The sequence below is a fragment of the Anopheles coluzzii genome, chromosome 2, assembly GCF_943734685.1.
Source record: "Anopheles coluzzii chromosome 2, AcolN3, whole genome shotgun sequence".
Classification (NCBI taxonomy): Eukaryota; Metazoa; Arthropoda; class Insecta; order Diptera; family Culicidae; genus Anopheles; species Anopheles coluzzii.
The window spans coordinates 5,292,219-5,317,472 of record NC_064670.1 but is presented as its reverse complement, the minus strand read 5'-3'; the positions used below and the strand labels follow the sequence as shown (position 1 = coordinate 5,317,472).

General features: G+C 48.8%; 4 protein-coding genes across 4 annotated transcripts; 2 read left to right on the top strand and 2 right to left on the bottom strand.

Annotated features, from left to right (window-relative positions):
• Window positions 1-3,479: 3,479 nt before the first annotated feature.
• Window positions 3,480-5,562, top strand: LOC120949736 (AP-3 complex subunit mu-2). The gene is made up of 9 exons (XM_040367223.2): window positions 3,480-3,598; window positions 3,666-3,748; window positions 3,818-3,905; window positions 3,976-4,301; window positions 4,383-4,542; window positions 4,608-4,908; window positions 4,977-5,128; window positions 5,193-5,239; window positions 5,312-5,562. The coding sequence occupies exons 2-9, from the start codon at window positions 3,714-3,716 to the stop codon at window positions 5,445-5,447; spliced, it is 1,245 nt and encodes a 414-aa protein (XP_040223157.1). The 5' UTR covers window positions 3,480-3,598; window positions 3,666-3,713; the 3' UTR covers window positions 5,448-5,562.
• Window positions 5,563-5,672: 110 nt separating this feature from the next.
• On the bottom strand, window positions 5,673-13,193 carry LOC120949734 (retinal homeobox protein Rx-like). Its single transcript, XM_040367220.2, has 3 exons — window positions 11,603-13,193; window positions 6,242-6,447; window positions 5,673-6,170 (listed from the first exon to the last, which is right to left on the bottom strand). The coding sequence occupies exons 1-3, from the start codon at window positions 12,309-12,311 to the stop codon at window positions 5,769-5,771; spliced, it is 1,317 nt and encodes a 438-aa protein (XP_040223154.2). The 5' UTR covers window positions 12,312-13,193; the 3' UTR covers window positions 5,673-5,768.
• Window positions 13,194-13,274: 81 nt separating this feature from the next.
• Window positions 13,275-24,975, bottom strand: LOC120949731 (biotin--protein ligase). The gene is made up of 11 exons (XM_040367218.2): window positions 24,453-24,975; window positions 23,881-24,339; window positions 23,623-23,822; window positions 22,657-23,559; window positions 22,423-22,568; window positions 22,223-22,361; window positions 21,950-22,156; window positions 21,700-21,885; window positions 21,473-21,622; window positions 21,247-21,390; window positions 13,275-15,137 (listed from the first exon to the last, which is right to left on the bottom strand). Exons 1-11 carry the CDS (start codon window positions 24,577-24,579, stop codon window positions 14,628-14,630), a joined length of 3,171 nt encoding a protein of 1,056 aa, XP_040223152.2. The 5' UTR covers window positions 24,580-24,975; the 3' UTR covers window positions 13,275-14,627.
• Window positions 15,846-20,947, top strand: LOC120949730 (kinase suppressor of Ras 1). The gene is made up of 2 exons (XM_040367217.2): window positions 15,846-17,021; window positions 17,119-20,947. Exons 1-2 carry the CDS (start codon window positions 16,616-16,618, stop codon window positions 20,424-20,426), a joined length of 3,714 nt encoding a protein of 1,237 aa, XP_040223151.2. The 5' UTR covers window positions 15,846-16,615; the 3' UTR covers window positions 20,427-20,947.
• Window positions 24,976-25,254: the final 279 nt, after the last annotated feature.

Genomic DNA, 25,254 nt, shown 5'->3' with positions numbered 1-25,254 from the left:
TCACTTAATATTTTTCTTACGTATTCATCTCCTACAACTTCATGTATTACTAAACCTCTATCGACGGAACTTAAAGAAGTAGATACGATTCTTCCAGAAAAATTAGACGATGCTATTAGGAGTATTTGTGCGCTCGATGTGGCTGAAGCCGATAATGAATTGGATTTAGGAAAAACACTATCTTTGGAACAACGTTCAATAGTCAATTCTATTGTTGAAAACTCATACCTCAACTATACTTCAGATGTTATACCGCTCAAACACCCTATGAAAATCAATCTGACTCATGATACACCAATATTTACTAAGCCGCGAAGACTCTCTTATGGTGAAAGACAGCAGGTTAAGCAAATTGTTGGTAAACTGTTAGCAGAAAACATCATCCGGCCCAGTAATTCTCCTTATGCTTCTGCGCTTGTCCTCGTTAGGAAAAAGAGTGGCGAGGTTCGTATGTGTGTGGATTACCGGCCCCTCAACAAAATTACAGTTCGGGACAATTACCCCCTACCCCTTATCGAAACTTGTTTGGAGCATCTGTGTGGAAAAAAATTCTTCAGTTTGCTAGATTTGAAAAGCGGATTCCATCAAGTCCCAATGAGTGAGGAGTCTATCCCCTACACTTCTTTTGTGACCCCAGATGGTCAATTTGAATATTTGAAAATGCCATTCGGTCTTCGTAACGCCCCTTCCGAATTCCAACGTTTTATTAATTCTATTTTAAGGGAATTCATTGATGATGGTAGAATAGTAGTGTACCTCGATGACATCATCATCGCTTCTACTGATCTTAGCTCTCACTTCAGTACTCTCCGGTCCGTATTAGAAAAGATTAAGCAGAACAATTTGGAACTTCGTCTTGACAAGTGCAAATTTGTCCATGAAGAAATAGAATACTTGGGCTACAAAGCTAACTTTTCTGGAATTCAGCCTAGTGATAGGCACATTAAAGCACTTACTAATTACCCTATGCACACTAATTTAAAACAACTCAGACGTTGTCTTGGTCTGTTCTCATACTTCCGACGGTTTGTCCCATCTTTCTCTTGCATCGCTAAACCTATGACAAAACTCCTTCAGAAGGACGAAGTATTTAACTTCGATTCAAATTGCGTGCATGCTTTTGAAACCTTACGTGACAAACTTGTACATTCTCCTATCCTTTCCATATTCGACCCAAAACGGGAAACCGAATTACACTGTGACGCAAGTTCCTTTGGTTTTGGCGCTATTCTCCTTCAGAAACAGGATGTCAATAAGTTGCACCCTGTTGCTTACTTTTCCAAAACCACTTCAAAAGACGAGTCCAAGTTACACAGTTATGAGCTTGAAACTCTTTCCATCATTTACGCTCTTAAGCGCTTCCACACTTACGTTCATGGGCTCCCCATTAAAATAGTTACCGATTGCAACTCCCTGGTTGAAACCCTTAAGAACCGCAATGCTTCCGCTAAGATTGCCAGGTGGTCCTTGTTTCTGGAAAATTACGATTACACCATCTGTCATCGCTCAGGTACCTCTATGCCCCATGTCGATGCACTGAGTCGCACCGAAGCTGTAGGTGCCATCGGTGAGATTGACCTTGACTTCCAGCTTCAAGTAGCTCAGACACGTGACCCATCTATCGAAGCTCTTAAACATCAGTTAGAATCAGAAGAAGTTGACGGATTCTTACTTCAAGATGGGCTTGTCTATCGCGACATACCTGATGGTCAACCTCAATTGTATGTCCCTTCGGAAATGGTCGACAACGTAATTAGACACACTCACGAGCGAATTGGCCACCTAGGCATTAACAAAACCTTTAGCAAAATTAGTCAGCATTATTGGTTCCCCCATATGAAGCCCACCACCGACAAATTCATTAAGAACTGCCTCAAGTGCATTGTTTATTCTGCACCTCATCATACTAATGCCCGGAATATGTATAGCATCCCTAAAGAGCCCTTACCCTTTGATACCATCCATATCGACCATTTAGGTCCGCTCCCTAGTTCTTCCTTACGCAAGAAGTATATACTTGTTGTTATCGATGCTTTCACTAAATTAACTAAACTTTACCCAACCTCCTCAACTAATGCGAAGGAAGTGTGTTCTGCCCTTTCCCAATATATGTCTTACTATAGCCGCCCTAGGCGGATTGTTAGCGATCGAGCTACTTGTTTCACCTCCACCTTGTTTGAGGACTTCTTGGAATCGCATAACATTAGCCATGTCCTCAACGCCACCCGATCCCCACAAGCCAATGGACAGGTAGAACGGGTGAACCGTGTGTTGCGTCCTATCCTTAGCAAACTATCTGATGCTCCAGACCAGACCGATTGGGTATCCAAGTTGCGGTCAGCCGAATACGCTTTAAACAATACCGTCCACACATCTACGAACTTCTGCCCCTCTGTCCTACTCTTTGGTGTCGAGCAACGCGGTAAAGTTCCAGACGAGTTAGCCGAATACCTGGATGAGAAATTTGATCGAGCCTCTAGGGACTTAGAAGCCATTCGGGCTAAAGCGTTAGAAAACATAGAAGAGTCTCAACGGAAGAATGAGGAATACTTTAGCAAAAAGCACAAACCACCACAGTGCTATAAGGAAGGTGACTTAGTGGCTATACGTTACTCTGATACGACCGATAGCGGTAATAAGAAGCTCAATCCTAAATTCAGGGGACCTTACGTCATCCATAAAGTGTTGCCCCATGATAGGTACGTGGTACGCGATGTAGAAGGATGTCAACTCACACAACTACCCTACGATGGGGTTCTAGAAGCGAATAAGTTGCGACGTTGGACCGAGTCCAGTGATTAGGAAATTGAGGGCAATTTATTGTTCAGGATAGCCGAGCTGTAACGTCCGGACTAATATCGCCCACTGTGCACTCAACCTGAATCCCGAACGCAGCGGTATAAACGCGTTATACCTTGACCGCTGGAGCACCCGGTGTGCTAGATGAACTGTCATAGAATAAAGCTCTCTTCTTGGCGCGACATTGAACGAAACAGACGTAAGCCACTGACTTCTGCGTATAATTATTTGTGTGCTCTTCCGAATTGTGCTAAATCTTATTAAAACGGCCAATTAACCTTCCGCCAACCGTAAAACGCTTGGTCGTTACAATAGCAAAAAAATGGCATTAAAATGATCATCTTTTTGCATTCTTCCTCCACCATCATAATTTCGTTTCTGCTGTTTGAATGAAACTGGTATAAATGCTTCAAATGGTGCATATTCCTGATTTATAGCAATCAGCTTACATTGAAGCAGTACAAAACTACTAATAAGTGACTGCCTAATATCAAAAATATAAATTTAATCATCCTTTTCGTTCTCTTCTACGATAATTAATAATAAATCTCTTCAATGAAGAAAATATAACCGTAACATCGAACAAAATGGTCTAATTTAAATTCCTCATTTTTAACCAAACGTCAAACGTTTTGTCCCGTCGAGCGCCAGCTGTATCACCCCGTTTGACAGCTGTATCGAACGTAAACAAAATTTATCAAAATCTGCTGTTTGTATTCGTCATCGCTTCGACTGCAGCTAATTTAATCCAATATTTTAAATAAAACAAATATTTCGCTTACTCGCGCCCATTTTAAAAGTAAAGAGTGTAGTAGAGGTGTGTTAGGAGTCGTGCTTTTTCAATCCGTGTGCTTTTTTTGTTACAGATCAGAGGCGGAGCACAGCAGCAGCTGTCCGTGACCGGTTCCACTAAAATGATACACAGCTTGTTCATAGTCAACAGCAGCGGGTAATAGAACGATCGTTTGTATCCCAAAACCGAGTTGAAACTAATCCCCAACCAACTCACCTTTCGCAGGGATGTATTTTTAGAGAAACATTGGCGCAGTGTTGTATCACGCACCTGCGTGTCCTACTTTCTCGATGTTCACCGTGAATCGGCCAATGTACGTAACAGGGAACGATCCCATGACTGCTCGGCCAGCAGCAACTTTATCTTGTTTGCTTACTTTCCAGAACGTACCACCAGTCCTGTCCACGCCTCACCACTACCTCGTATCGATTCAGCGCAACGGCATCTCGCTGGTGGCCGCCTGCAAGCAGGAGTTTCCGCCACTGTTCGTGATCGAGTTTCTGCACCGTGTGGTGGACACGTTTGAGGACTACTTTTCCGAGTGCAATGAGAATGTGATAAAGGAAAACTACGTGATCGTGTACGAGCTGTTGGACGAAATGCTGGACAACGGGTTCCCGCTCGCGACCGAGTGCAACATACTGAAGGAGCTTATAAAACCACCGAACATTCTGCGCACCATCGCCAATTCGGTCACGGGAAAATCCAAGTAATTTGTTTGCTAATTTGTGTGTGTCTCACTGTTGCTTTAATGTTTCTTTCCCACGCACGCAATTTCTTTCATTCGCAGTATCAGTGGTACACTTCCGTCGGGACAGCTGTCGGCGATACCATGGAGACGCACGGGCGTGAAGTACACCAACAACGAAGCATACTTTGATGTTGTCGAAGAGGTTGATGCCATCATCGACAAGAACGGACAGACGATCTTTGCTGAGATACAAGGCTATGTAAGTGTCCGGTACACTGGCATCAATCCGATTGCAGCCGAATTAATGGCACTTACCTTTTCCAGATCGATTGCTGCATTAAACTCAGCGGTATGCCGGATTTGTCTCTTTCGTTCATGAATCCGCGTCTCTTCGACGACGTTTCGTTCCATCCGTGCGTCCGCTTCAAGCGCTGGGAATCGGAACGTATTCTTTCCTTCATTCCACCCGACGGTAACTTCCGGCTAATGTCGTACCATGTCGGGTCCCAGAGTATCGTAGCCATTCCGATCTACGTGCGGCACAATCTGGTGCTGCGTTCGGGAGAACAGTCCCGATTAGACATTACCGTCGGTCCAAAGACGACAATGGGTCGTACGGTTGAAGGTAAGCACAATGGCGACGGGTTGCTAATGGGGAAACAGTACTGATCGGTTTTGTTTCTTATCCTTCAGGTGTTAAGCTGGACATTTGCATGCCCAAAGCGGTCACAAACTGTTCGTTGGTGGTGAACCAGGGCAAGTACACGTACGACACGGTGAACAAAGTACTGCACTGGGACATTGGACGGATCGATGCGGCCAAGTTGCCCAACATTCGCGGCACGGTAAGTCACTTAAGTTGCACTAAACTTGTGATTGGTTGATTTAACTCCACACAAACTTTCCCAGGTTTCTGTTGCCGCCACCAACTCGACGCTTGAAACGACGATCGACAGGTGAGACAAATCAAGAGACATATGCCTTCCTACCGTTGCAGTAAACTAATCGTCTCTCTTCCCATCTTCCAGAGTACACTTCACCATCTCGCAGATGGCCGTTTCGGGGCTGAAAGTGAACCGGCTGGACATGTACGGCGAAAAGTACAAACCCTTCAAGGGTGTAAAGTACGTGACAAAGGCAGGCAAGTTCCAAATACGTATGTAAGAGCCCTCGAAACTTTATTTGCTGTAAGCGAACACTAAAACCTATATGCAAGAGCAGACGAACAATGAAAATGGAAATATGTAACAAGCACGTTCAGGTTCGTACCGTTAATTAATTATCGTTTTTTTTCGTATTCTTTATTTACTCAGTGTGAAGTAGAGAAAGAAAATGGTGTTAGCTTTTTCCTCCCTCCGTTTTTTCCCCCCTAATCGGTAACATAAGGTTAAAAGTGTTTAAATCTAAAGCAAAGCTACACTCCGGACGTTTCTGGCCACTCAGCAAGACCGTGCTGTGTTAAGTTGTTTTCACTGTGCATTGGTTTTAGGTTTGTTGCAGATTGTTTAAATATTTTAAGCTCGGAAACTGGTACGACTGGCTGCAGAAGTTTGCTGCCTCATCGTGCTGGGGTTTGTAGGCTGTATAGTACTGTCCACCAGCACGAACACTACCCGGCGCGGGATGGTGATGTGCATGATGGTGCTGCAGCTGTGAAACGACGGGCGAAAAGATGGAACTAAGCGTAGAAAAGGACAGCGAATAGGGGCCACTGTCCGGTTTGTCTACTACCCCCGCAAACCCAGCAAGTCCACCACTTGTCGCTGAAGGTGGTATTGCGCCAGGATGGAAGAAATCTTCGCCCTTGCTAGCACTACTACCACCCCCCGATGACTGTGCGCTACGCTCATTGCGACGAAACTTTGCCCTCCGGTTCTGGAACCAAACCTGTGAAGCATATGACATGTACATAAATACATATAACACAGTTTTAAACGTATGCATGTCACCCTCTGTACCTGTACGCGAGCCTCACTAAGCCCGACCTTGTTCGCCAGCTCCTCCCGCACGAACGCGTCCGGGTAGTGAGTTTTTTCGAAAATTTTCTCCAACGCCGTCAGCTGGTTGGTGGTGAAGGTGGTCCGATTGCGTCGGGGCTTTTTCAGCGTGCACGACTTTGTCCTCATCGACAGGTCGGTCTTGTGTGTTGGACTGTCTTCCAGATCTAATTGGGAAGGGAAAAGAGAATGGTTTAACACTTCTCCTCTTAATGCTAACGTCCTGGTTAATAATTATCACTTAATCCACAGCACCAGATCCGACACGAGACACGGGCGATTAATGTTTTGCGCTAATTTAATTTAGCTACCATGCACAATTAACCGTCGTGTTGCTCACCCCGGTTGTTGATCGTTAATTCACACCCTCAGAGAAGCCAACCACCACTCTTCCCCACCAATCCTGCCTCCGTACATCCACACTTTCTTTGCTCTTTCAGCAGAAGTTCAACAGCAAAAAAAGAAGGAAAACCATAATAACCAACCCACGGGGTCCGGAACGGGCCGTGGCACACTTTATGTGTCACAACACAAACCCAACGTGCAGCATAATGATTGACGGGATGAAGGAGCGCCAACCAACCGAAGGGATTGGAAGATTAGAACCACGTGCATAACATGATAAACAAACATAATCCGCTTCAACTGAACTATGCGGCGCGATCTTTGCCTCTCTTTTGCTAGCCCTTTTCGTATGATTTATGAGTTGCTTCTGGGTGTTTGTTTGAAGGTAAAAAATGATCGTTATAATATGGTGACAACAGCAATCATCAAAGGGCTTACAAGACAATCCACTTCAAAAGAATGATCGCTTTTAGAGATGCAATTTTACTAAAATTGTTGGCTCAACTAATGCAACAGTTTCTAGTAAAACCCTTTTAAAAACCGTTTAACACATTAACACACCGTTCATGGTTAAAAATAATCCACGCTGTGAGTTGCCGTACACACAAAAAAAACTAATCCACTTCCCCTAGGGAACCGTCCAAAAGACGCTCCAATTAAATAATTTACCATCTCTCCCTCCACTACACTTGCACTTGAAAGTAACCTCGTTAAAGTGAGCATGAGTCAGTAAGGTACGCGAAAGGGAGAAGAAAGGCTTTGAAGATGACGGGAGTGACTGACAGACGGACGGACGACCGACTCTTCTGCAATGGAAATCGTCCCAAACGCGGGAGAAGACAGCTTGAAAGCGATACACATGACTTAATGCCAACAAATCAGATCATTTTACAACTCACTAAACCGTAACAGCGGTCCTCCGCCCTTCAACCAAACAGCCACGGCAACAAAAAACACACACACACACACTGGATCGTTTCTTTATGGCGTTTGCCGCGCCTTCGGTGTGCCGGAAGATCTATATTCTTCCTTCCTTGTGACGGGGCCAGGCAAATAAAGCCCTGTTGCGCCATCATTAGAAGGGCACACTTGTCTTCAGGCCGTCTTCAGGGGGGGTTTTGCGCGGTTCGCTTCAAACGATTTCCATCCCACGCTGGGGGATCACAGAGATCACGCCAGATGAGCGGACCGCAGCCAAGCCGATCTTCAGTGATGAATGGTTATGAATGGGAAGTACGAACGCTCCAACTGGAAACCATTAAGAGGACGCAACAGGATTCGCAAATTCCCATTGGGGTTGGATCTATCGATCCCACTATCTAATAGCAATGCCCCAAAGTGTTGAAGGGAAAGACTTTCTAATCCCTCTCCAGGAACAACAAATAACAACATCTGTCAACAGCTGTCCTTAGGGATCATATAAATAAATAAAACCATATAAACCCCCATCGAATGGAATGTTAATAGGGAATAGGGAAAAGCGGAACCAATTGTTGTGTAGCTCATTTTTTTACAAATCTAATTGTAATTGTGTACTGCTTCCCTTTTTTCCTCTTCCTTTCGAGGTAATGAGGCGATGATTACTAGCAACAACTGCCGTTTGCGTACCGACACGACACGAGAGCATGTCTTCACTTCCGCCTTTTCGCGCGTGATCTTCCCATTCCTATTGTGAGCGATCGCGCGTGTGTTCTTCCAGCGTCACTAGACATCGATCTTCTCCTTTTCTTCCGATATCTTTTGCTCCCGAACAAACACAAGCACACACACACAACTCAATCCTTTCTAACGCACAAGAAGAGCGTAAAAAACGAAAAACGGCGTACATGCTTTGCGTTGCGTTGTGTGTACGCCGGAAATGTTGCTCAACGTGTGCGGGGTTTTTTCTTCTCTTCAATAAACTGAACAACTGTATGGAGCTGTTTCCGTGCTCCTCCTCTCTGTACCGGGACCTCCTACCAGTGTCGGATGGTGGTCGGGAAAATTGTCTCGCTGGAAGATAGACAGGCGCGATCGCGATCTCCAACGATTGCAAATCATTGCTACCACATGCGCGTCGCCGATGTGATCGTTGTCGTGCATGCTGGTTATTCTCACCGTTTTGACAGAGACGTTGTGGAGCGATCGAGAAATGGGTTTAAAAAACTGAAAATTTGTCGTAAAAGTAGGTAGAAGAGTTGTTTCCCTGCACCTGTCTACGTATTTGGCTAAGCTGGAATAATGATTCGGGCTACACCATGTGGGCTCTTTTTGTGACTTAAATCAAGCAAAACTGCACGATCGATCGATCGTACATTAAATAAGCAATTTTACTTTAATTCCTAAAAGAAACTTTGTATTGCTCTGTCCTCTCTGCAACGTTGTTGTGCAACAGTTAATTTGTCAACGAAAAATCGCTATTTTGATTTCCAATTACCTTTCATAGCAATTATACTGGCTATTAAAAATAATGCAATATTTCATGTCTCTCGCTCGCCGTGTTGAGTTGGGTTGTGCGTGTGTTTTTATGTTTTTTCCCTCCCGCTTTCCTCCTTCACAAACAACCACACACACACCGGTGTCACAAGCGCTGCAGCATCCGCGGCATATCCTCTCGCCTCTAACCAAACCCGACATCGTCACGCTAGCCCGACAGAACCGTGGCTGTGGCTGAGTAGCTACAGATACCATGGTTGAATTATTTTTGGAACAATCAATCCCAATTACGACGGAAGCCTGTTGAAATGTCCTCATCTGCTGCTGCTTTCCCGCTTGTTTTACTTCCCTGTGTTTCATCTCCCTGCGAACGGAGGAGGGATCGACTCTGTTGCCACCGGGCGAGCCGGCGACGGCGACACGATCATCACCATCATCCGGGGTCGATCAGTTTTGGGGTGATGGTGGTGGTGGTATCCATTTCAAAGGAATAGATACATTTTTTCACCCTCTGTCTTTTTGGGCCGTTTTTCGTCGCTTTTTACCGATTTTCCTATGGGTTATGAGATGCAAAAAGGGTTAAAGGGAGCCACCAGAAGCACTGTTGAGTTTGGCTATCAAAAAATAGGGGGAAAAAGCAAAGCAAATTCCATAAACCATTTTCAATATTGTCACGTCTGGCCAGTGGTTGTTCACTCCGGTGGCCAAAGCAAAGGTAAAACGGCCCTTCGTTTGAAATATAATTACGACGCAAACCTACGACACTTCCCTTTTTCGGGAAAATTTCTTCCGAGAAAAGGTAATAAAGAAGGTTTAAATTTGACTCATTCGGTGTGGTGTGTCTTCGCTCGCCACTGTAGTGGAAATGTCTGTGTGTGTGTGTGCAGCAGCATTTGATTGGTTTTTGGAACTCGTTCAGTGCCCGTGTGCGCCAGTTTTTCCCGATCGCTCGTTGCAATCGAATATTTGAAATTGGGACGGAGAAGCTCTCAGTCACTTGAGAAACAGATTTGCCTTCGGTTTTAGAAAATTTTACATGTCATCCACAATTAGTAGTCGTTCCCGCCTCCCTACTCGGTGAGTAGTTGACATCTTCAAAAAGCCAAGCACTGCCAGCAGCAGCCTAGCGTGTAAAATCTCCTTGTCCCGTCCCGTCCCGTCTTACCAGTGTGCCAGATGTTTTGACGCATGTTTCTTGGTATTTGGTTGCCTTTTTTTTCTTCTTCTTTTCAAAGTTATTTGTGCCCAGCTATGTTTTTCGTGATCACGGAGCAAAGTTGTAAATTAATGGTCGTTATTATCACTCGACAGCTTTTTATGATTTAGAAGGCGGAATTTAATAAGCAATAGTCGCTATAACCAGCACAGGAATGGTCAAATCGCGTCAAATCAAAGGACTTTATAACCGTGAAATTATTAAAATACCGGTGGCCCCTGTACCACTGCACGGAGCAGCTGTAATCCCAGCAGAGAGGTCGTGGCCGTCGGATTTTGTGGCCAGATTACTGGGAATGTACTTATTTAATCAATGCCAGTAACTAAAAGCAAGCGTATCCTAACACTCCTATCAAATCTTCAAATAGTGCTCATTGAGAGAGTATATATACTCTAACGATGTAAGTGTTTTGTCAATATTTTAATGTTTCTTAATGGAAAATCTTCATCGTGTTAACTCCTCTCTAAAATGTCCGTTTAGATTCAAGATCCTTCGCTCTTCCTTCTTGTACACGAGCACATTTGTCTAGAATCGAGCATTTTCACTACGTCTAACCTTGTAAGTGGAGCCAATACACTAGCCATCATACTACCAGGTCGTCCCTATAAATGGATCTAAATAGGGCCGGTCTGGTGGTACTGTCGTCTACTCGTATGACTTAATAACATGCCCGTCATGGGTTCAAGCCCCGAATAGGCTGTGCCCCCGTACGTAGGACTGACTATCCTGCTATATAATTCAATCAATAAGTCACTGAAATCCAAAGCTCACTTCACTAGTGGGTACAAGGTAGGCCTTGACCGACAACGGTTGTTGTGCCAAAAGAAGAAGAAATAGGGCGGTCCCGTGGTACAGTCGTCAACTCGTACTACTCAATAACAACATGCCCGTCATGGGCTCAAACCTTGAATGGTCCGTCCCCCCGTAGCAAGGACATGACTATCCGGCTGCGTGGTACTCAATAAAGTCTAGAAAGCCTGTTGGTATAGGCCGGGGCATGTCCCCGCGTAGGACGTTTACGCCAAATAGAAGAAATAGGCATCAATCATAGTTTTATACAAGGTCTTTGGCTCAGATGTTCTATCACTTAAGACAGAATCTTCTCATCCAATACCTTTTAATATAGGTTGCCGTACTCGTTTCTTTCTTGGAACTGTAATATTCAAGAGAGATCATCGCTCAATGTAAATAAATCACTTGTAGCTACTCCCTCTGGATACTTTGGTTCCAATAGTCAGAATTTTTGTGATCTGATCTGATATACTCAATAACTTGTTTAATATCCAAAAAAAAGAATATCCCTGTTTTGCAGAGAAATAAAATCCTTCCACCAACCGTCCACATACCATCTTTATCCACTGGTGAGCTCGGTGATCCCGGCGGCATCATCGTCCTCGAACTGTCCGCTGTGCTGGATGTGCTGTTGAGCTGCAACAGATTGCTCATCAAAAACCGATCCTTCACACCACCTCCGTGGCGCACTTTCTTATCCACACTTGAAGCAGCAGCAGCAGCACCGGGATTCGTCAGCCCGGATGTGCCACTCTCGCCCTCAATGTTTAAGCCACCGAATCCAAGCTCCACGTTGCTGCCTTCGTAGATCAGTGGTGATCGATGCTCACCCATCAACAATCGATTGTTGCTAAACTGATGATGATGCGTATGATGCTGATGAGTATGAGTATGATGATGATGATGCTGATGAGGATGTCCTGTGGTTATCGATAGCTCACCAGCCTCGTCATAATAGCGGCCACTTGGGTCGGAGGAGATGGACGGAGATACATTGCTACAGCTTGGTTCGATCACTCCCGACGTGCCACCGTCACTGGCCGCACTGCCGCCCAGTGGTAAGGCATCGTTTGGCACAGGACAACCCGTCGGCGTTGGAACAACATTGTACCAAACACTGCCAGCAGCTTTGTTATCATGATACTGTTCAGTCTGTGCACCCACTGCGGCAGCATTTTCCAGGATACAGCTTGACCCTCTCGCCGCCACCGTGCTGTCTCCGTAGTTCGTCCCCGACACTGACACACCACCGTAGCAATTCATGATTTCATTAACAATTAATTTCGTACGTTGCGCTTCGTTTGCTCCACTGTGGGCGGCATCTTGTTTGCACTAAACGATCATTTCACGTTTCACTTTGCATTACTCGGCATCGTCATCTTGGGTGTATTTTGGCAATCACTTCACAGAACATCGCTTAATGATTTAATGATTTAATTATTTAATTTCTTAATTGTTACACACACGCACACACTCTGCGTCGCTCCCCCTTCTGCCCGGTGCTTTGTCAGGGCAGATCGTAGAAGAAGGAGAAGGGTTCACATCTCTCAACGTTTCACCACTCACAACCCATTTTGTACTAATTATGCACTGCTGCTGCATCTACTGTAGCTGTTGCTGCTGCTGCTGCTGCACTTCTCCGGTTCCTGGTACTGGTACATCATCCTTCTCCCGATCGCCAACATACAATATCGCTCGCTCCTCTGCTCGGTTCAATCCACCTCCTTCGATAATTAAAATCAAATGTGCTCGCGGTTTAGTAATTTATTTTTACAACGGCAACTCCCTTACACACAGTGCCAGAAACCGTATCTTGTACACGGCGGGTGTGTGTCTGTGTGTGTTGAAGAGAATTCGGATTCCTCGGCGGATTGCTAGAGAACAAAAAAGGGTTTATTTTCTGTCAACCATGGCAGATGTACGCAACTGCTCTTTACTCACTGTACCGATCGTGCACGACGCGATTGGACCTCGTGAGAAAGTGGGCGGAGCTACACAGCACAACTAGTAACCAGCGGTGAAAATGGACCGGGACGGAGGCCAAGCCAATTAAGTGTTTAATTTTTACATCCTCGCTGATCAAAAACAGTTACGAGCATTGTGTTTCAAATGAAGTAGTGTAAATTTATGTTCTTACGACCACAACCGAGGTGCAAGTGTGTGTGTGTGTTTAAGCCTTTCGTTTCAAAGCGAAAATAAACATAATTTCAAATCAAATTCTACACATTTTGTGCTGTGCTTGAACATCTAATTTCATTTATTTTGACTTGTTTGACTGAAGAGTAGGACAACACCGAAACGGACATTACTTTGAATTTGTAGCCTAAACAGGAATAGCTGCTGCTCGTACATACTTCGCTATAATAGGATCATTTGCATGGTTTTATGTTATTTAACAGTTTCTTTTTAATATTCACAGTAACTAGCTAAGCTTTTTGAATGCACATCGTTAAGGAATGGAATTTTTTGTTTTTCTTACGAACATTTCAATGTTTAGATTACGCCGAGAAATTTTGAAATTGGTGCCTTCAATGATATGAACGATTAATTTCGTTATTTTAAAGTTTAACCGTGAAATCTTTCCTTTTTTTCCCCCTGACCATGGTCAGTTTAATATTCTCTCCATTACACTTATAATATTTGGTAAACAGTGAAACTATAACAATTGTTTGTAACAAGATGACACTGAAACGACCATAGGAACTAAACAAAAGGAATCAAACGTAGGCAGCACCGCAGCTGCTAAACAACACCACGATTTTAAGCACTAAATGCAACAATCTCCCATCGACTCCTTCTCCATTTTTAAAAACAATTTGATCGTTTATCATACTATCTAAAACCTTGATGTGTGAAAGACTTTTAATAATTACAGCTATATAAGCACATTCAGATGTGTTGTGTTATGCTTCGAGTAGCAATAAAGCGTACAATTCCACTCGGGGAAGCAAATCTCTTTAACTGGAGGTAAGAAGGTGGTAAGTAAATTTTTCATCGTGAACAGGAGGACAACGGAGATGAGCGGAAACATCCGAAAGACACATGTAGATGTTGTAAAAACACACACACACACACACGCTCTAATTACATTAACATCAAACTACGGCGGCAGTATACATATCTCTTGGTGGCTCTTACACTTACAACAACAAGTACCCAATCAATTCCGACCCTCACATTAAATACTCTAACAGCTATCTAAGCCCACAAACATTGTCCAGCATCAAGGTGTTATAAATGACAAGGTGAAGTTGTTCAGAGCAAAATGACATTTCTCGACTTGACATATCTCTTCCGGGGGCTCCGGTATAAAAATCGGGGAGGGCTAGTGCGGGGTAATGAAATTTGTATGCAGAGAGTGACAGATGTCCCCCACAATGTCGCCCAGCAAAAGCGATAAAAATCAACCTTCTAAATACATTATCCTTGGTCCAGCATATGCAACAGTCAACTTTCTAGTTCGTTCTACGATCCCTCGTGTTCTATGTTATCTACACTGGATCCAATGCAACGCATCAGCTAAACAGGAATGGTGTAACATTTTGTGTTTGATGATCGACTATGCTAGGACATCTGTGCCTAATTGAACTTGGGAACAATCAATCCCTGCATCATGTCGAAGCTATTTCCATCCGGATGCACGGACACGGTTTCGCCGGACGGTTGTTTCTTCACCAGCAGAAACCCGTACTCGTCGATTCCGACGATCGTGCCCTGCAACGACTCACCTTCCGTGCCGACCATGCTGATTTCCGCATCCTGATGCAGCCAGTAGCGGTAGTATTCGTGCTGCAGCACCTCTATACCATCGCGCTGCACTCGATCGTACAGCTGCTCCAGCTTGTTGAAGATAAGGGCAAACGTTTTTTCGTACGACAACGCCGGCAGCGTGGTCGAGTGTTTTGCATTGTACTGTGCGATAACGTCGTTCAGGCAGAGCGTTGGCTTGCTGTTGCTTAGATTGAATCCAACGCCCAGATTCACGATCGCCTCGATGGAGTCGACCTGCGTGTTGAAGATGCTGCCGCCAAGCTTGGATGCGCCGTACGCGTAGATATCGTTCGGCCACTTTAGTCCCAAATCAAGCTTCTGAAATGAAATATGAATGAAAACGATGAAATAAACGATAAAGAAAAATAATTGTTCGCTATTTGTACAGATTGCTGCAACTGAAATTCAAAACTGTGCTACTGTCATACCGGCATCAACTCTTCGATCCGCCGTACTGAACACACGCAATCCCGAACAAAGTGACCAGAAATACCGATTTATCTGTATTCCTACCGATTTTACGAATATTTGTGAAAAAGAGGTTTGAAATGGCAAATAAAAAATAATAGGCCGTAAATACACGACGCGCGTTTCCGCGGGCGCGTTCAAACGCGTATAACAGTTCCGCAGAGATATCCAGCAATAGCTTCTCTGCGTTTCCGCGGTAGCGCGTTCGAATGACATTTCATTTCTATGGCTGGTTTGTTAAACGCGCGTCGTGTACTTGCGGCCGTAGGTGTATGAGCAGTTTTTGTCAATCTGGTGCACTAGCCTGCCGAAAACTGGTAGTTATCCTAGACGAATACTTTTTGGATTGAGTGTATTTTCTCGTGCAGATTAGCACCCCTCCACCCACCCCGCTCAACACTTCAAACCATACCCAAAACTACCGATACAAATTGAAACTCCTACCGAAAACTAGGAATCCTCTCCTACAGATAAATGTTGGTGCTCCAGCCGAAATCTGCCAAAATAATCTGGCCACACTGACTCCCAGCGCCCGCTGACAGTTGCCTGACGTACGGGACACAAGTTTGACAGCGAAAAAATTCATTGATTTTTTCGGAAACCAAAAGTGTCCCCAGGAACGAACAAACGACTGCGACGACGACGACGACGCAAACAAATTTGCGAAAAAAGTTCCACTTTCACGGCCAACGGTGAAGTGCGCTGCGGTTCCGGGGAGTTCCCACCATCACCCCACTCCCGGCACTCTGTTTGAGGCTGGCACACAGTGGTAGCCCCAACAAAGAAAGCCCCTGTTCGTTCCGTGGCCGGCGGTGGTAGAGATAGGCCAGGCCAAGGCGCAACTTGCAAACTTCTTCCACCTGCGGCCGACACACTGCTGTGGACTGCCGCTGCTGCCCCCTCCGTGTATCAGTATTCGTGTGTGTGTGTGCGTCTGTTCCATTGTGAATCCTTTCTGTCCCCTGCCCGTTGCTAAACCGATGCTCCCTCGTGTACAATGATCGATAAGTTGCGACCGAAGGCGACCTTCCTTGTTGAGACACAAACACTAGCCGCAGCAGCAGAAGCAGCAGCAGTAGCGAAAATGTGTGTGTTGAAGAGATGAAGTGTTTGCCCGGTAGCAGCAACAGCCAAGCACGGCCTGCACGGGTTGTCGGTGGGGGTAGGGGAGGAAACGACGGGAGCGTACGGATGTCCAGTGTGTTGGCGCTGGATCCGCACGGACGACGATTGCATTTCACTGGACGAATTTGGTCGCCCGGGCGGCGGGGGCAAGATTTCGCTTCGACCGCCGCAGCAGCAGCAGCAGCAACAACCCGCTGACGGCGATGATGATGGCCAACAATAATTCCAGTGATGTGAAAACTGCACCGGGTGACGGTGGTGGTGGTGGTGATGATGGAGGAGGAGGTGGTGGCGGTGGTGGTGGTCCTGGCGGTGGCGGCAGTGGTGGTAGTGACAGTGCCGGGGGAGACAACAGTGAGGTGAATATCCGGCGCGGGCTGGATGTGATACAGAGCATGATCGATATATCGGCGGATCGGCTCGAGGGCTTGCGGACGCAGTGCGCGACGAGCGCTGAGCTGACCCAGCAGGAAATCCGCACGCTCGAGACGAAGCTGGTGAAGCTATTTTCCGATCTGTTGATTACGAAATCGAAGCTTCCGGAGCGGCTGCCCGCCCAGGGCCTTCCCGCCACCGGGAACGAACTCAAGCAATGGCTCAGAGTTGTTGGTAAGTTCAGAGCGCGAGACACAGGCCGAAACCCGTGTCCAAACCCCTCGCTCACCCCTCATCTTTTTCCCTTTCTTTTGCTTTTGTCCACGCGCAGGTCTGAGCTGTGCATCACTTAATGCTGTGATACAACAGGTCAGCACGCTGGAGGGACTGCTGGAGAAGGACGAGAAGGAGCTGCGGACAATCATGGGCAACAACGTGTACGTCCGGGAGGAGGAAATGAAGCGGCTGACGCGCGCCTGCGGCAACCTGCGGCGGTGCCGAGAGCATCTCGAACTTCCCGCCACCGACGGTAGCGTGAGCCGCAAGGGCACCGAACCGCACGATCTCTTTTGGGACTCCTGGGACCGCCAGCCGGCCTGCCACCGGACGTCGCCGCGCGTGAACCGCTCGCTGGGCAAGTGCAGCAAGCAGAGTGCCGTCGCTCTCGCCGCTGCCGCCGCCTCAAGCTATCAGCACAGTCAGCAGCAGCGCCACAGCAATGGACCGGGGATGCCGGGCGAAGCGATGGGCTCCACCAGCAACACCAGCCCACAGACGGACGATGGCGGCGGCTCACTATCGCTCGCCACAACCCAGCACGTGGAGGGCGCGGCGCTGCTAAACCCACTGCACGCCATCTCGCCCGACGAAGCCTCGACCAGCGGCTGCACTCCCTCGCCATCGCCACCGAACTCACCCTCCAACGTGCAGCTGCACAACAGGCAGAATCGACGAGGCTTTCCCACGACACCGCCGCCGAGGAAGAAACACCAGACGGCGCTGCTCTCCTTCGCTTCCGGTGGGGGCGGTGGCGCCTCCTCGTCCGCTTCCTCCGTCTGCTCCCCGGCAACGGCGACGGTTTCATCGACTGTGGCCAGCACGAACAGCACCACTGTGACGGCAAGTTCGGGCGCCAGTTCCGGCACGGCCGGAGGATCGGCGACCGACGCGAACACGGCGCTGACAAAGTCAAAGTCCCACGAATCGCAGTTCGGCAACGGCCAGGGGCAGGGCAATGGACTGGCGGGCAACAGTGTGGCCAGTGGACCGAACAACAACAACCACAGCAGCCACGCGAACAACAACAATAGCATTAACCACATCAACAACAACATTCCATCGACGGTGGTGTCGCTTGGCGAGAGTTCACTGACCACCACCACCAGTGCGGGCATGCTGATCGGCAGTGGCGGTGGCTCCGGCACTAACAACGGAGGTACCTTCGTGTCCCAGCAGCAGCAACGGTTGATGGGCAATGGGAGCGCGAACCGCATGGGGACGTTTCCTCGCAGTCGGCTCCACACGGAGCCAACGCTGACCGGCAGCAGTGGTGGTGGTGGTGGTGGCGGTGGAACCAGCAACGTCCTCAGCACCGGTGGTGACCACCATCACCACCATCATCACCAGCAGCAGCAGCATCATCATCACCATCAGCCACCCCAGTACCATCATCACCATTACCATCATCACCTGCAGCAGCAGCAGCAGCAACAGCAGGGAGGAGGTTCAGCGACCAGCGCCGGCATGCTGTCGGAAACGGGCGGCGAGTACGGCGGTGATCCGGGCGTGCCGCCGCACCCGACCGGCTACTCGGCCGTCCCTCCCAAGTCGCCCTGCACGCCCATCATCACGCGCGGCATGGGCCACATGATACAGCATCGGTTTACGAAGAAGTTCAAGGTCACCAAGAGCACCTGCGACCTGTGCAACAAGCAGATGTTCTTCGGCTTCAAGTGTACCGAGTGCAAGTACCGCTGCCACAAGGACTGCAAGTCGAACGTGCCGCCGTCGTGCGGGCTGCCGCAGGAGTTTGTGGACGAGTTCAAGAAGTCGCTCCAGTCGGACACGCTGCTACCGACGAGCGTTTCGCCCAACATTGGCCGCGGTGGCGGCTCGGCTGGTGTCGGTGGAGGCGGCGGCGGCGGCATCATGTACGGTGGGGGTCGCGGTGACGCTGGCAAGCTGAGTGGAGGCATTGGTCGGGGTCCGATGCATGCCATCCATGCGTGCGGCGGTGGCCCGGACAGCAGTTCGGCCGGCTCCAGCTGCAACAGCTCGTCTCCCTCCAGCCCGGCGCTGCTTTCGTTGCCACCGCAAACACCCGCCACATCCAAGTACTCGCAGTTCAACTTCCCCGAGGTGTCGAACAGCATCGGCGGCGGCGGCGGTGGAGGCGGCAATGGCGGTTCGCTGATGATGATGAACTACGCCAGCTCGATGGGCGGCGGTAGCAGCAGTGGCGGAATAACGATCGAAACGCACCCGATCGGGGGTGGGACGGGTGGTGCGGGCGGACTGGGCGGAAGCCTCGGCAGCAGCGGCGTCTACACGATGGACACGAGCGTCGAGATACCGAAGCTGCAGTTCTCGGACGATCATAGCGTGCCGGGCGGAGGCGAGGACAAGACCGGTTCGGCCAGCGCGACCAGCACCGACTCGTCGTCCGACCGCACCCCGATACGGCTCGACTCGACCGAGGAGCGTGACCACGAGAGCAGCTGGCCGCGGCAGAACTCGCTCTCGCTGAAGGAGTGGGACATCCCGTACGACGATCTGCACCTGAAGGAGAAGATCGGCAACGGGCGCTTCGGCACCGTGCATCGGGCGCTCTGGCACGGTGACGTGGCCGTGAAGCTGCTGAAGGAGGACTACGTGGCGGACGAGCGGACGCTGGAAGCGTTCAAGCTCGAGGTGGCCACGTTCAAGAAGACGCGCCACGAAAACGTGGTGCTGTTCATGGGCGCCTGCATGAAGCCGCCCCGGCTCGCGATCGTCACGTCGCTCTGCAAGGGCAACACGCTCTTCACGCACATCCATCTGCGCAAGGACAAGTTCAACCTGAACCGCACCACGCTGGTGGCGCAACAGATCTCGCAGGGCATGGGCTACCTGCACGCGCGCGGCATCGTCCACAAGGACCTGAAGACGAAGAACATCTTCCTGGAGAACGGCAAGGTGATCATCACCGACTTCGGTCTGTTCAGCGCCACCAAGCTGCTGTACTGCGATCTCGGCCTCGGCATCCCCGGCGGCTGGCTGTGCTATCTGGCGCCGGAGCTGATGCGCAACCTGACGCCGTACCGGCCGATCGAGGGCGACCTGCCGTTCTCGAAAACGTCCGACATCTACGCGTTCGGCACCGTCTGGTACGAGCTGCTGTGCGGTGAGTTCCCGTTCAAGTCGCAGCCGGCCGAATCGATCATCTGGCAGGTCGGCCGGGGCATGAAGCAAACGCTGGCCAACCTGCAGGCCTCGAGGGACGTGAAGGACATACTGATCCAGTGCTGGAGCCACAATTCCGAGGACAGGCCCGACTTTGCCAAGCTGCTGACACAGCTCGAGCGGCTGCCGAAGAAGCGGCTCGCCCGCTCGCCCTCCCATCCGGTGCAGCTGTCCCGGTCGGCGGAATCGGTATTCTAGATCGGACGCAGCCGGTACAAAGGCACGAAGGCCACGCGATGTCTGCCCAAACACGCGTGCGGCAACATCTCAGGCCAGTGAACGTCACGCCACGTTCGCTGGTCGCTGCTTCCTTTGATTTGGTTAGAATTGTATCAAAACGGTTACGCAAAGGGACGACCGGAATGTGTCGCAGATTATAATACAGACAAAACTAAATAAATATAGAGCCACGCTGAGAGCGAAAGACACAGATCGAGAGAGTGAGAGGAGGAGGCGGAGCAGATGCATTACAGTAGGAAAATCGCAAACGGTTCGAGACTGTCGAAAGAGGCGAAAGATGATAGTAGAATAACAGGTGAGACAACGCAGTTAGAGCAAATGAAATGGACTAGAGGACGAGCCAGAGAAAGAGAGAGAGAGATAGAGAAAGTGGACGTGAACAGTGACAACATAAGAACAAATTAATCACATCATTGGATCAGAGTTGTAATCTAAAATAGCTTCAAAGTTGAATAAAGTGTGACAAAAATACTACGAAACGAACTGCGTTTACGACTTTTGACTACTGAAAGAAACACAACGCGACTGGGGCGGAAATGGGTAAGACAAACAGACGTGGAAATGGGTAAGACAAGTTGCCACCAAACTTGAACACAGTTGGAGCCATTTTCCCGCCCAATCTTCTTCTTCTTCTTTGGCTCGACAACCGTTGTCGGTCAAGGCCTGCCTGTACCACTTGTGGGCTTGGCTTTCAGTGACTTATTGAATTCCCCCCAAAGCGGGATAGTCAGTCCTACGTATGCCCAGCACTACACAGTAATGTTTGTGAAACACTCACCTCATACCCAGGCAGCGACAGGATGGCGGAAACGACGGCAATCGCTACGAGATGCTGCACGATCGGCAACCGTTGTCCCAGCATGCTACTCATCGGGATGTGAAGCTGCAGCGAAAACATGGCACACCCAGGAGGACTGAGCCACTGCAAAGCGAGCACAGAATGGAAAGAATTGGTTAATTTCCCTTTCCATTTTCGGTTTGACGCCTCCCCCATTTTTCCTTACCTGATTGTTGTTGCGGCCCTTGCCTTTGGTTTGATAGCGTGCGATCACCATGAAGCCATGCGTGAGCGTTAAGTTGGACACGATCTGCATGGAGCTGGTCATAATAGGTGCGTAAATGCCGATGCGGCCTATCTTGCTGGTGGTTAAGTTCTACACGAGAAAGAGTACACATAAAAGCTGTCGTTTAGTTCGATGTGTCTGACCATGACCACACGATCCTGCAATACCTCAAAATACTCCACGGTGGAGAAATCTTCTGGACAGTGAAAGACCATCACTGGCAGATGCGAATCGGTTGCTGGATTCGGTGCGGCGTCGCTTTTGCCACAAAACTGTAGCGCAAGCTCATTCATCTGAATCACGTTCGGACGGCTCATGGTGCTCTTCAGTGACTCCAGCATCTGGACCTTTGCCTAAACTCAGCGCAAAAGGGGTCATAAGAGCTGCATCTCCGTGCTCTCCACAACTACCACTTACCTCATGCTTGCCCAAGAAGTACGCATTTTTGTACACAATCGACTGCTCGTCCGCACTGCCACCATCTTTCTCCTTCAGCTTCAGCCCAATGCGGCTTCCCAGCAGGTCGCTTAAAATTTCGTAACGCAGCTGATTCGAGCTGTGAAGCGAATTGTCCGCCCCGTCGATGTTGGATTGGAACTGGGACGGGTCCAGCTCGAGATGTATCTGAAATTTGAAGGCGAACGTTTTTTCAAACTCCTTAAAATTAGTTTCCCTCGTGCCATTGCTTACCTGCGAAAAGATGGCCCTACCACCCGTTTTACGGTTGTGAGCTTCCAGAATGCTGGGTGTGTTCCACGTTTCCTCCTGCGCCAGTATCTCCACCGCTAGCGAGTGGGGCTTTCCTTGGCGATCGGACACGTCCACATATCTGCAAGACATTGTTTAGGTTAACACAGGCTGCTATACTGATCGCTCCTTTTTATACTCACGAAACTGGCAACAGGGTCGAAGTTTCCTCCGATTCTAGTGAAAATTGCTTCTTGGCTGGCGACAGCTGGTAGCAGAATATGTGATGCAGCATCTTGATTTGCTTCCATTTGCGGTACGAAAAGCTAACCAGTTCCCGCTCACGGATCTAACGGAAGGAGAAAGAGAATAAATTGTCCATTTATATAAATGATCTCCAACAAGGCCTAGTCGCCAAAAAGTTCTCCAATACTTACTTCCGCCGTCTTCGAATCGGGCAGTATAATGTCGAGCAGATCCGAGCACAAGCTAAACACCGTCCCGCCGTGTAGGAAATAGTCCAGCAGTATCTTCCGCACCTCCATATCGAGCGATCCGGCCACGATTATCAGCACCGTACTCTGTAGCCAGCTGGCCGCAATCGCTTGTCCCGCCGTAATCGGATAAATGGTGTACGTGTTCGGTTCGAGCAGATTGTTCAGCGTCGCAATAACGTACTCCATCGTCGAGCTGCTGTCGGAGTGGACCAAAATGTTCGGTGGTTTGGTAACGACGCCCGACTGATCCGTGCCCAGCCGTAGCCGACTGGATGGGAACGAGCTTTTGCGCAACGAACGCGTGGGTTTAGGTTTAGCCGGCACCGCGATCGGTTCATTCGGTTTGGCAGACGACGGACTAGCCGGTACGGGTAGCGGTGGATTCGATTTGGCTGGCTGTAATGGTTCGCGAACGGGATGATGCTTCACCGTTCCGTTCGATATTACTGCATCTTTTGCTTCTGGTTCGGACGGTTCTACGATTGGTGGTGTTGTGGGTTTCAGTTCTTTGGCATTGGCAACTACGTCCTCTACTACCGTCATCGGTGGTTCGGCTACAGCGTCATGCTTCTTTTCTTCCTCGTCGCCCTTAGCAACGGCGGTGGGGCAAGGTGATGAGGCTTTCTGTTCAGTCTCTCCGATCAATTCGTCAGTTGTGCTTCGTGACACCGTACCGTCCGGTTCGGGCTCTTCGAACGGGCAGGAATGGTTCGGCCCATTCGTCGACATTAACCCATCAGTTAGATCCAATTGCGATCGATTGCGTGAATTACTTCCACTGGAAAGCAAATCGGCCCGACTTTGACTAGAAACTACAGTGCCATCCAAAAGTTCTAAAGAAATCTGAAACAAACAGAAACCGTTTAGCGAAGGACGATTGAAGGTTGATTATTCACCACAACTTACCTTAATGTCGTTGGATGCGATTATGTCCGGTTGAATTCCAACGCCCGAATAGTTAGTGGAGCAACGTTCGTTCTCAATTCGTTCAGCAACTGTCAGCAAATCCGTAAGCCATGCATCCGTACCAAGATTTCGTTCCTGTGCCTTCAACAGTGCGTCGTCTGGCTCATGCAAAGGCATCGACTCGCCGAGCGTTTCAACACCTACAAAACCGAATACCGAATCAATAGCAGCTCTTGTAGTCACGTGTAAGATACTTACTCTCCAGTTGCACCAGTTTCAAGCGGCCACCATCCAATCCGAATCGTCCACTTCCGAAGGTTGCTACGATCAGCTGGAACGTGCGTGTGGCATCGGTTTCTAGCAGCAGGTCCAAGCTACGGCTCCTGCGATTTCGCCACGCCAAAACCCGTCCAAATCGGCTCAACATGACGGAGTCTTCTTCCCCTTGCTCCTTCACGCCAATAGGATTCTGGTCGCTTGACCGTTCCGGTGGTTCCAGCGTTACGATCAGCTGAACGAGCTCATCGCTGATCGGTTGCGGGCCAGGAACAAGGACTGGTGCTGCTATCTCCGGGATGGTGTACCAATCGGCAAGCGTTATCCGTCGCACCGGGTACACCAGACAGCCGCGCTGGTCGGGAAGATACCACACACAGGAGGACACGTTGGCACCAGCCGAAGCATCGGGAGAATCGAGTTCCGTCACCCCGTCGTCACCTGCACGCGTGAGTGAGAAGATGGGGAAAGAAGCAAAGCACACAGACACACATGTATCAATCGATCGGACGGACGGACACAAGGAAACGATCGGACACTACACAACAACACACCATTGGATGCAGTGTAAAAGCTGACAGCGTAGCGATCGGTCAGTATTTTCTTGATGCTATTTCTTATGGCTCTAAATCTTAACGAGGTACGAAGGGTTATAGCGATGTACACAAGTGTGAACAGCATACTGATGCCGCGCCTGTAGCAGGGGCTGACCAGCGAGCCAGCAGCAGCAGTGGAAATTGGAAGCAACAGGAGTGTGATGAATGGGATTTTGCGATACACAAGCGAGTTTCGATTAGATGCGGTTAATTTGTTAGCCCAAGCTCCGGATACATGCGGGATTGGCACGATGTGGCGCGTGAGTGTGTGTATGTGGTGTGGCCAGTGATGATGGTTAGTCGTCTAAATTACACGCGCTGGGATCGAGGGAAACAATGAGGACGAGCAATCACACACGCACTGCGTCTTTTTTTCTTTGCCTTCGGTTCGATCCGAACGTTCACGCAATAGCACCCGATGACGAGATAAGATTGTTTACCTTTTCTACCCACTGTCACAACATATGGCGCCCATAGTCTTTTTCGGGCGGATTTTTTCCCCAATGTGTCAAACCCCCAACTGTCAGCACCAGGTGGCTCGTGGGGCTTAGTCTGAAGCAATCGATAGTTTTTGTCGATCGTTGGATGAGAGATTGATCTAAAACGCTCTAGCGATTGAAAGTCCACGAAACTATTCACAGGCGGTCCCCGAGATACACGGTTAATCGGGACCGAAAACGGTCACAAAATACCGCGTATCTCGAATTTCCGCGTAAGTCGAATCTCGTGGTTTCCAGCTAAAATATCAGTAATGTTCGTG